The 11,220-nt window shown below is 40.3% G+C and overlaps 1 protein-coding gene across 1 annotated transcript; it reads right to left on the bottom strand.

Annotated features, from left to right (window-relative positions):
* Positions 1-1,893: 1,893 nt before the first annotated feature.
* Positions 1,894-10,372, bottom strand: LOC142400648 (nuclear receptor subfamily 2 group F member 6-like). The gene is made up of 5 exons (XM_075485718.1): positions 8,599-10,372; positions 7,496-7,590; positions 3,422-3,756; positions 2,659-2,905; positions 1,894-2,446 (listed from the first exon to the last, which is right to left on the bottom strand). The coding sequence occupies exons 1-5, from the start codon at positions 8,865-8,867 to the stop codon at positions 2,172-2,174; spliced, it is 1,221 nt and encodes a 406-aa protein (XP_075341833.1). The 5' UTR covers positions 8,868-10,372; the 3' UTR covers positions 1,894-2,171.
* Positions 10,373-11,220: the final 848 nt, after the last annotated feature.

The following is an 11,220-nucleotide window of genomic DNA, read 5'->3' as shown; positions in this document are numbered from 1 at the left end:
TGAATTTTTAACCAAAATCTTGCGTTGTTGATGGGAGAGTCGATCGCTGCTTCGTCTTCTCCTGAACATCTCAGTGGGGTTAAGGTTCAGGACTCTTTGACAATATAAGACACGAATCCTGACATTGTCATAGTGGAATATGTAAATATGTAACTACATTATTTCTAAAAACGTTAGCATACAATAATATTTATCAACAATCTATCCTCAGTCGTTGAATCGTCATTAAGTCTGAAAGTCGTTCAAAAAGTCCAGCAGACCAACATTAAAACATTTTGAATGACTAATAAATGAATAGCTTGAAAGCATGTAGCTTCTTGTGTTAGATACTCAAGTCACCCACTAAGAGAACGAGTATACTTTTATTTCAGGTGAAGCAATAATAATGACACAACCAAACTGCAATTTTTTTGGTAGTTTTTTTGTTTTTTAGTTTTGGCATAGAAACACGATTCTTTTAAATGTGAAGCTACACAGTCAAATCACTAAAGTTTCAATTCCAACAAACAATCACAAAGTGATAAAGTTGTTTAACAGCACTGGGGATAAAAATGTTCTTGTTTCTTTATTTCAGAAATGATAACAGTAATAAAAAAAAAAGATCTTTCCCACCGTTCTCTCTCTTTCTTTTTTTCAGTCAATGGACTTGGCAAGACACACTTGTTTCCAACTGAGCTGCAGGTCATGGCACAAAGACTCATGAACCTTTAAGTACCTTTAATCTCAGTAGAAGAAACGCCTTTATCTTCACATCTCAACGTCAGAGTACCTTTGACAGTCACGTGGTAATGATCTAAAAAGGACTTTAGTCCATTAGGCTTTTCAAAGGGGATTCAAACTCACAAAGAAAAACCTCACAAAAGCAAAAGGAAACAGGAAACTGTCTCCAGGCAGATTCATCAAAAAAAAAAAAAAAAGAAACAAGATTTACTTTAAACTTTAAAATTTTAAAGGATTTCAAACACATTTTGGCGAAAGCTGAACCCCTCAGCAGAAAGGTTCAGTTTGATTTCTGATAATGATGTCTTGTTTGATCCCTTTATATTTAAGTTTAACACACGAGTAGTTCTCTGTACAAGCTCTGTCTGTGATACAGGAAACATGAGGTAATAATGTTAGACAGGGATGTGACTGTCTGAACAACCAGGGGTGTGTTGGGTACATTCACGTCACTGCTGCGTGGCGACAACTTCTGCAACATCGTGTAATAAACTGAAGAAGCAGGATAGTTTCAACATGTGGGGACGTAGGCTTATAGAGTTCCCCAAAAGTTGAACTATGCCTTTTTAGTATAGAACATACAAAACATTGTCTATACATCAAAGAGTAAACACACAATTCATCATCCATGCAGTTTTTTGTGCCGTAAGAGGTGAGGAGCTGCAGTCTTCACAAATACGTTTGGTAATAAAGTTCATTTTGCACATAACCGAGGTCCTGACACACAAAGCATTACACAACTTACTGCACATCATGGTTCAGCTCAGATCCTGTAAAAGCTCTGCCTGTAAAAGTGTCCATGGCTGCTGTAGCTTGATAATGACGACACAACAGAGCGGGGAGAACACACACACAGAGCCTGGGTTCAAACTGAGTCACATTTGGGGTCAAATGGGAGGAGGTAGTAGAGGCACATGACCTCATGTGAGAGTCTGCATTTCAATGAAAACCCTGCTCACACAGAGGAAGATAAAGAGAGATCACAAAGAGGTGAGAGCAAAACTGATAAGTGCAGCAAGCGTGTATATATATATATATATATATATATGTATATATATATATATATATATATATATATATATATATGTATATATATATATATATATATATATGTATATATATATGTATATATATATGTATATATATATATATGTATATATATATATATATATATGTATATGTATATATATATATATATATATATATATATATGTATATATATATATGAAGACAATCGTACAGAGCTTCCCTGAAAGCAGCTTTGGTGTCATTTCAACCAAACTTTACAGAGAAAAATGAAGGAAAATGGAACCCCAAAAAGGGATCTTAACCTCCCAAAACCTACAGTCTGTGTTCATGACTTTCACTTTTTCTTCTTTTATAAAATCTTTGTTAGCTCTGGTTCCTCAAATCTGATCTCAGTCTGTCTCTCTCTGGAGCCAGGCGAGGGCTCACTGTCCTGGAGCGTAGGGCCAGCTGATGGAGCTCCCCGATAGCTGCATGTCTCGTATCAGTGTTTCGATGGGCGTCTTGCCCACCAGTCTCATGAAGAAGAGCTGGGAGATGAGGTTGGCTGGCACGGCGCGCAGAGCAGGGAGGCGCAGCAGTAAGCGTCCAAAGCGCTGAGGCTGGTTGGGGTACTGCAACCTCTCGTACTCGGTCAGGGCCACTTGGGCCTTCTCCTGCAGAGACTCTACGTGGGCTGGGTCTGTCAGACCACATGCATCTGTAAGGCAAACAGAGGAGGGGTCATCAACTTACTGTTCTTTGCTAAACTTAAACTAAACTAAAGAAACCGTGATTTGGCTCTGATTTTGCATCTAATAGACACCAAGTGCTGATGATCTTCTCATAAATTTCTTCTTCAGAGTTGCTTGGAGCAGGGTTACATTAAAGATATCCAGTTCCTGTAAATGATCAGTCATCTACCAAACTCACCGGGGGAAAAGAGTGCAATGGCTTTGAGGCAGCTGTACTCGGCTGAGTCCACCTGGAGCCTGTTCAGTTTGTCCACCTGGTCCTGGAAAACCCGGACCTGGTCCATGAAGGACACCACCCGCTCAGCAGACATGGGAGACGAGTGAAAGCCAGCCGCTGCCAGCAGAGGAGCCATGTGCAGAGGCAAAGCAGACTGAGCCGCATTCAGGATGAAGAGCTCACTCCAGCTAAGCCTCAGCAGCGCCACCTTTAAGGGTGGAAATGAGAAGAAGGTCACTTGGAGCAGTGGGTGTCTATAGGTATCAATAATTACCTTTTTTTTTTAAAGTTATACCCACAAGCTATGACACTTTTCAGAAATCCAGCAGGTACAATAGGCTACTGCACAAACTAAGGCTTCTAATTGAAAGTAATCTGTAATTACTTTTAACATTTAGAGCTTTGCTTCTCCTACTGTGAAAAGGCAAAATCATATTTTTTTTTTTGCAGCTGTAAACTGAATGTATATTTCTTTAACTTAAGGAATCCATACAGGAGTCAAATAAGGATTAAAAAGAACAGAGAAAACACAGCAAAATCTTCTCTTTTCTCAGATCGAATGAAATCTTGATGTGGTCTTTAAGCCACAATTAAATATAAATCACAAAAAGATATAAAGCTGAGATATCACACGTGGTTTTACTTTGAGTAGGTATGAGATGAAATGAAAGCTTTAAGCTGTAGTTTAAGGAAAAACGTCCTCACAAGAAATGTCTACACTGACCTGCTCTGAGACTGGGAGTTCTGGGAAGTATGGGATGTTTCTGGCCCACTCGATGGTGCTGAAGAGGAGACGAGCAGCCAGCTCGCAGATGCTGTCGATGCCCATGACCGAGGCTCCGCTCGCAGACACCTGCATCTGCCCCTGGCTGTAGGGGGCACCGTAGCGGTTGCTGGGGTACGGCTCGGCCCGGAGGAGCTGGGAGATGAGCTCCGACACCGGCTGCCCATTGAAGTAGTCCGCCCCAATGTGGCCTTGACCTGGGACTCCAACCCCGGCAGTCAGGGAGTTTGGACTGATACCGGAGTGAGCTGGAGGGATGCGACCGCGCTGGACAGCTACAGGGAAACAGAACGATTCAAATGTAGTGACTAAAACACAAGAAATCCCCTGAAACCTCATACCTTATACCATATACTTCACAAGTATTTAAACCCACAGTACAGTGCCGTACATAGACATGTGCATGACGTATGGAAATAATTAAGCAGAAATTCTGGATCACTGACTGTGGTCTTTTCAATACTAACTTTGTTCAAAAGTCAATTTCAGTCAAGTAAAAATTTCATCTGCTGTGAAGTCACATCTGTTACTTGAGTAAAAGTACTAATACTACACTGTAGAAGTAATCTGTTATTAGTCCATTTTCATACTATAATGTCTATCATATCATTAGATTATTTAAACCACTCAGGCATATGTGTCAATACAGTCTTTTAATGTCTGAGAGGGTTAAGGATATTTACAGTATGTTGGCTATTATTTTCTATAGGATTGCAGCTCATGATATTTTGTGGTATTGATCAATCAGCTGCTTACTCTGATAGTTCGGTTTGTAATAATTCTGAAAATAGTGATAAATACCACCAAATGTATCTCTTCGAACAGCAATCAGGAACACGATGAGTTGTAAAATCCACCATCTGTCATAGTAAATATACATATGAGCTAAAAGGTGTCATTTTTATACGTATGAACATAACAGTGCAAATTTATTCTACATTTTTACAATTTTTGTTTCTGTTTCTGGGACTTTTGTACAAAATACAAGGTGTGCGTGGTTGATCATTTTTGGGAATATAATTAAGTTTGATATTATTGTAAGAAAAGAATAAAAAGTACTGAAACATTGATTAGTTTGGTGATCATTTAATAAAAAAATGTGATATTTCTTCCCAAATTCTGCAAATGTAATACGTAAAAAAATGTCACAGAAGCTAACAGATTCATGTATTGAAATAAAAAGGACAAAATGGAGAGGTAAAGGAGACAAAGGAGCAAAAAGCTTTTAAACTTTAGTTGAGTAAACACATATTAACTGAATGACATGGCCAGAAAACAGTTTGGATCTCAATCTGACTGAAAATATATGGTGTAACCTAAAATAATGGTCCATAATGAGGCTCCATCCTTCAAAGTTGATCTATATAAGATGTGCAGCATAAGGAAGTTGGAACCTGATTGCTAAAGAGGATGATTTTAATTACTGAGGCCCTCAATGGGTTCAAGCTGACAGAAAACCAAGAGGAGATGAGGTGAGAGATGTACCAACCGTGACTTTACTTTTTTTTGCTTTGGTTTAGTGAATTCATCGTTTTGACCTCTGTTTAATATAAACTAAGGTAAAAAAAAATATTATTATAAGTTGTTATGTTTACAAAGCCTGTATATTCAGCTATCAAATAAAATTGCTTTATGTCATAACTGTAATTTGTTAATTTTCTTACAAAAAAAGCTCAATAAATATCCTCCCAATGTAGTGACCTCATGACTGCCAGTGATTGTAACTTTGACTTCTTTAGAGTTAAACTGCTCTGAGTTTCTGGGATTTCACACTTTCATTTGGGCTCATCTTACATGTGGTTATTTCTACAGTTTCCCAGTTAATATGTCCTCTGCTTTAATCCTTCTTTGTCTTACTAAGCACTTAATGGGAGTATTTAGGTCAGATAACGTGCACATTGCAACCATTGTCAAGAGGAGCCTGTTTCTTTACATGATATAGAACAAAGAGGAATAGAAATGTGTTTCCGTTTTATTTGGATGAAAGCAACTCGTGGTGATCAGTGTGAAATGATTATCTTCGGGGATTTTCATCTTTACTTGAGGAGTAACTGTTGAGATAAACAGAAACTATGAAAATTGGGAAGATTTTATGAAATCTTAACTCTGAAAATTGGGAAGAACCCCTTGAGCACCAATAATGATTTATTTGACTCCTCCCCTTGACTTAAAAAAGATCAGCAATGACCTCACGATATCTGTAATCCCTTTATTGGTCATTAAATACAGACTATAATATCCTATAAACAGGGCTGTAAAATAAAGTCCAAACTGCCACTGAATAACTGGTCGTGTAAGGAGAAAATAAAAAAGATTCTCTTCTTTCTACAAAAGTCAAGCAAAGCCTATGACCCTGAAATCAAGCGCATCATCAGCAAGACTTCTTCGTGAAATTAAATATCTTATACCGGCAACACAAAGTGAATTCCCTTCTCAGGTTAAGCAGCCGTTCGTGTACCAAGCCTCTGTTTTGAATTACAGCACTGCTGCCAGAATCTCACTTGAAGCAGCCTGAGCGCCTGCTTCCCTGACTGGGTTAAAGGTGAAATAGACATTTCCAGGTAATGTGGAAACAGTGCAACCTGCATCACGACCTCGGTCAGCAGGTTTCATTAATAACCAGGCCCAACGTAGCCACTGGCGTGCTGCCATCTCAGTGTCCACTATGTATGGCAGAGTGCCTGACCTCAAACTGACTCGAGGTGAAATGTATGTAGGCTTGAATTACACTAGAAGAACAGCTGTTTTTTTCAAGTGACTTTAATGTGAGACCAGCTTAAAATAATGATACCAAATGTAAAAATCCACAGTGGAAATCCCATTCTGAGATTAAAAACATGACTGCGATTAAACTGTCGTACAGTATACTGTAATCAGTGGTAACTCTAGAGACAATGACATGTAGTGTTTTGCAGAACAGGAGTGGAATCATTTACATGCTCGTTTTTCCTGTAATGAGGCCCGCACGCGGTTGCCTTCAGTCGCCCTGCAGCTCTTGTCTGTGGCTGCAGGGTTTCGAGCAGCAGAGGGAAAACATGCTTTGGTTGACACTATAAACAATGGACTTGGATTGCTGGTAAATGTCAGGTGTTGTCTCTCCTGTTGTAGGAGGGATCTCTGCGAATGACCAATTTCTGATATTTATGTATTTATATAAGTTTCCTCAGTGTTACACAATCTGTTGATTGGTAGATGATATAAACCTCAGTAATGGGGGTTTATTCAAGTATTCATTTTAAGGCACTAATGATATGCATCAGTTATACTCAGCAGAAAGTCAGAGGTAAAAACTATATTTTCATTTATTGTTAGTAGTTTGTTTCTCATATATATATATATATATATATATATATATATATAAAAGATGTAACTAAATCTAAGTGAAGCAACTGTATCAAACACTAAAAATGACATCAATCCCTGTCATGATAAATGGTGTAGTTTAATAATAATTAACAAACAATAATATCACAGGACATTCTTTTACCCATACTTCTATAATGATAATTTCACATTGTAGTATTTCTTCTTTTACTTAAACTTGATTGTTTTAGTAAGGGAGTGCAACATTTTGTAAACTCAGCATTCATAACTTTATAGCCTGATATGAGAAACGTGCCAGTTAACATTGGCTGAGTTGGTTTTTTAAAAGCATTTCTGACCACCTCATTATTTTAAGTGAAATATCCCTGCTGAGGGATGTATCTGCCTTATCTGCTGCAAAAGGATTGACTGTGCGCAACATCCATGCCTCCAACTCTGCTCTTGGGTGTTTGCCTGGTGGATTTATAAGAGCCTTCATATTGAAACCATGAGAACGGAGGCAGTAAAGTGACCCAAAGTGCTAAACTTAAAACCAAACATTTGAAGGTGTCGAAGCTGAAAAATTAGGATAAATAACAGCTTTTCTATCACATGTGTAATTTTACACAATCGTTGGACCTTTAAAAGGGAACATTTTGTGATTATTTTGTCAAAAACACTTTCAACCTCCTGTATATGAAGCTTTGATACCTTCTTTGCGCATTCCAACACGGAAACACTTCTTCAGACGACAGTATTGGCACTGGTTGCGGTGATGCTGGTCGATTTGGCATTCTCGGTTTGATCTACAGAAAGGAAACAACATTTCAAGCCAAATATATTTCATGACAATTTTTCCGGAACTTGCTCATCGAGGTTTGAATATCCCCAGTGAGAAAGTTTGCATTTACATGTCTGCCCCCCCCCCCCCCTTTTTTTTTCTCTTCCTTGTGATGAGTGAACTGCGTGGCTGAAAAGCTATTGAGACTGTGACCTTTGTAAATCATCTGTGTTACACACCCTTGTGTTGCTTTTTACAGCAGGCTGAGTTCTGCCAACATTTTAAAGGAGAGCCCTTTTCGGCCTCGGACGTGAAAAACTGACAAAAAAAATACACCTTCTATTCAGAGTTAACACATCAATATGTGGAAGAAACAGCTATATCCAGTAGCCGAGAGAGGAGTCAGTGACAGCAGAGAGCTGAGCTACAACATTATGTTCCTGCTGTGAAGAATAATGGGAATGTTGACCTTCTGAAGCAATCCATCCTCACATGACAAACCTTCAGGGCTTCATTTCTGCTCTTTCTTTTTTTTTTTTCTTCTTTTTTGTTTTTCCAAGGGCTGTTTGTTGAAGGCTGCTCCTTCAGTGATGAATGGCCTTATCTGCTCTCTTCGTTATGAATGTAAATGTTTTTAACAGCTCGTAAAAAAAAGCGTACTTTTGCCTTTATTGTTGAACATTCATCAGTAGTATTGAAACATTTAAAAATACTACAAAAACACTAAAGTTATGTCGATATGAAGGACAGTTTTAGGTGTCAGTGGGTGCAAAAGTTGCACTATTATTCATGAACATTTTATTCTAAGTAACCTTGTGTTTAAGCCTTTACAAAAAGTCATACCTGTCATTAAACACATTAAAAGGCACTCAAAACTGATTTTAGTATGTTTGTTACATGTCAAGAAAAGTATAATAAAGTCATATAAAAATACATCTGTTCAACAAAAAAGTGAGAAAACTATGTAATGTATGTTCTGCATAATTTAACCTTTGGATGTACATTGAGACAATAATTTCCCAGCAGCCCCTACCTGCAGGAGTAGCTCAGGTTTCTCCTGATGCTCCTCTTGAAGAAGCTCTTGCAGCCCTCGCAGGTGAACACGCCGTAGTGCTTGCCGCTGGACTTGTCTCCGCACACCACACAGTCCACCACGCAGGTCTTGTCGTCATCCCCAACATCCACGTCGCTGCTCCCGGCCTGGGGCGACCGGTCTTCTTCTTCCCTTCTCAGGTAAACCTTATCCCCGAGTCCATTAGTTTCCCCGTTAGAGTTGCCCCATCCCCCGCTCACCATGGCCATATTCTCTGAGAAACACAGCCCCGGGAGTGGAACATACACAGACCCGCCCTGTCCCACCGGCTTCTCCGTCCCCTCAAAGTCTAAAGAACTGATTCCAGACTCAAAGACTGGGAGGAATTCAATTTATCCAAAATAGATCAAAAAGTAGATGGAAAATGTGTCTGTGTTGACCTTTCTCCCCTTCGCCGTCTGGCTAAGCTGACCCGGAGGTCCTTCCACTGCTGTTTTCTCCCTCTTCTTTAATCCCACTGCTCTCTCTGTTCTTGTTCCCCCTCTGTTTTCCGCCCTGACCTCTGATCAATGACTCCCAAGCTCTGAGAAAACTTCAGACGCACATTGAGTGGTTCAGAGTTCAGACAGGAGAAAAGGGCGCAGCCCTGCTCTTTTCACAGGAAACAATAAATTACACTTTGACTCGTCTCTCTTTTTCCCTCCCTCTCACTTTCTTTCTCCGTCTTCGCCTATGAAGGAAAAAAAAGAGTCACCTATACCTCAGCATGTTGAAGAGGGACAAAATAAAGTGTCTCTTGAGATGAAAAAGACACTTCCCCTCACTTTGAGTGCACGACTTTCTCCAAGTAGGCAGACAAGAAGAAAATAAAACGGCTCTCCTTCAGGCAGGGTTAAACTGCCCTGCCCTCGCTCCAACTTATAAACTAGTCCAACCAGTTCTTGCTGTGCTGATGTGCTATCTGCTGATCTGAGGCAGTTCTAGTCCAGACTCACTCTTGACTTGTCGAGGCTTTTAGAAATGCAGGGGATGATGGCGATGAAATGAAAAAAAAAAAGACCATATTTTGCCCAGGAAATGCTGATTCACATGTGCTAAAAGAAGTAGGTAGTTTGGAGTATCTGCTCCTTCTGTTGGTGTTGTTAGAAGAGATGACCACCGCAATGTTGTCTCTTCTCGCTCAGAAACACTTTTGCCCTTTCTCAGATGATCAAAACAAAGCTCTTTTTTCACTCTTGGAATATGTGACTCAAAGGTTTCTGCAGCAGCAAAGTTCACCAAAAAAGTCCTTCTGCTCTGCCCCCTGTGATGAAAATCCGTTTTTTTTCGTGCTCCCTCCAACTCTTTCAAAGCCGGTGGGGTCAGAGGATCAGATGTCACGGAAAAAAAACAAGCCAAAACAAAAGCAGAGTTGAGAAATCTCTTTCGTCACAGTTGCCTCTCCTCTTCCAAAGCTTCACAAAGTCGTGTCTCTCTTTTCCATTTCTTGATTTGTCAGTGCTTGTCCATCCCGCTGTTACAACCAGAGGCCAGAACCTCTCTGCATTCCCTGTCAGTAAGTCAGGGTGTACTGTTGCACTCTTTACTATTCTGCTCGTCCTTCGTCCGCCTTTCTTTCAGCCGGCCTGGGCAGGAATAAATTAGGCAAACAAGCACCGGAAAAGCACCGTCACAGAGCCTTTAGTGAAAGCCAGACGCTGCAGCGGAGCATAGCTCAGAGATAGCCTCCTCTTTCTCTGCTTCGCTCCCTCCTTTAGGGAGAGTGAGCGTGTGTCTGTGTGCTGAGGGATTTGACACTGCTATTCAAGCCCTGCTGTTGCCATGGCACTGGATGCCTTATAAGGCCAGTGGAGTCAGAGAGCACAGAGTGGGCTGCAGCCACACACAAACACACACACACATGCACAGAGAAAGAATGCCAGGCTGCCTGACTGGCTGCCTGTTTCCCCCCTCTGACCCCGGGCCAGCCTGGGAGCATGGGGGAGTTAACCTCAACACTGCCATAAGACAAAGAGGAAAGGGCGGGGGGGGGCCGAGCGCATGGCACTCACACTCATCTCCTCCACTCTGCTCTAATCCCAAAGAACTCCTCCAACTGTGTTGACCCAATAATAACAGAGAGCGCCTGTTGTTGTTGAGCAACTTGTCAAAAGGTTATATGATAGGCTTCTGGCTCCTTTTCACACCTGCCGCACACACTCACAGGTCTGTGTGAAGGATGCCGCATATCAAATTTTGTTTTCTCCATAAAGTTAGTTTTGTTAATTCATAACATACACTTATTCCCAACAGTTTTGTACCTGCATGCACATGCAGAGTATTTTGACCAGATATATATTTTTTGGTGTGATATAAAGCAAAAAGCACTTCATTGTCATGGGAATTTGGCTCCTATTTTCTCTCTTATGGAGCACTAGTCACATGAAGAAAACTTTTTAGTTTTTTAGAGAAAAATGGATAGATACGCTCTCAAAGTTTTCAGGCAAAGATCCAGTGTCACTCCCGCCTAATTGAATGGTGACACTTTGTGATGATCATGGAGGATTTTTAAAGGCTTTGATTTATGCAAGGCAATGAGCTTCAAATAGTGAGAAGAAACTCGAACTGCAGTGTCAAACACAA

The sequence above is a fragment of the Odontesthes bonariensis genome, chromosome 15, assembly GCF_027942865.1.
Source record: "Odontesthes bonariensis isolate fOdoBon6 chromosome 15, fOdoBon6.hap1, whole genome shotgun sequence".
NCBI classification, from domain to species: domain Eukaryota; kingdom Metazoa; phylum Chordata; class Actinopteri; order Atheriniformes; family Atherinopsidae; genus Odontesthes; species Odontesthes bonariensis.
This window is presented reverse-complemented; position numbering and strand designations above follow the sequence as displayed.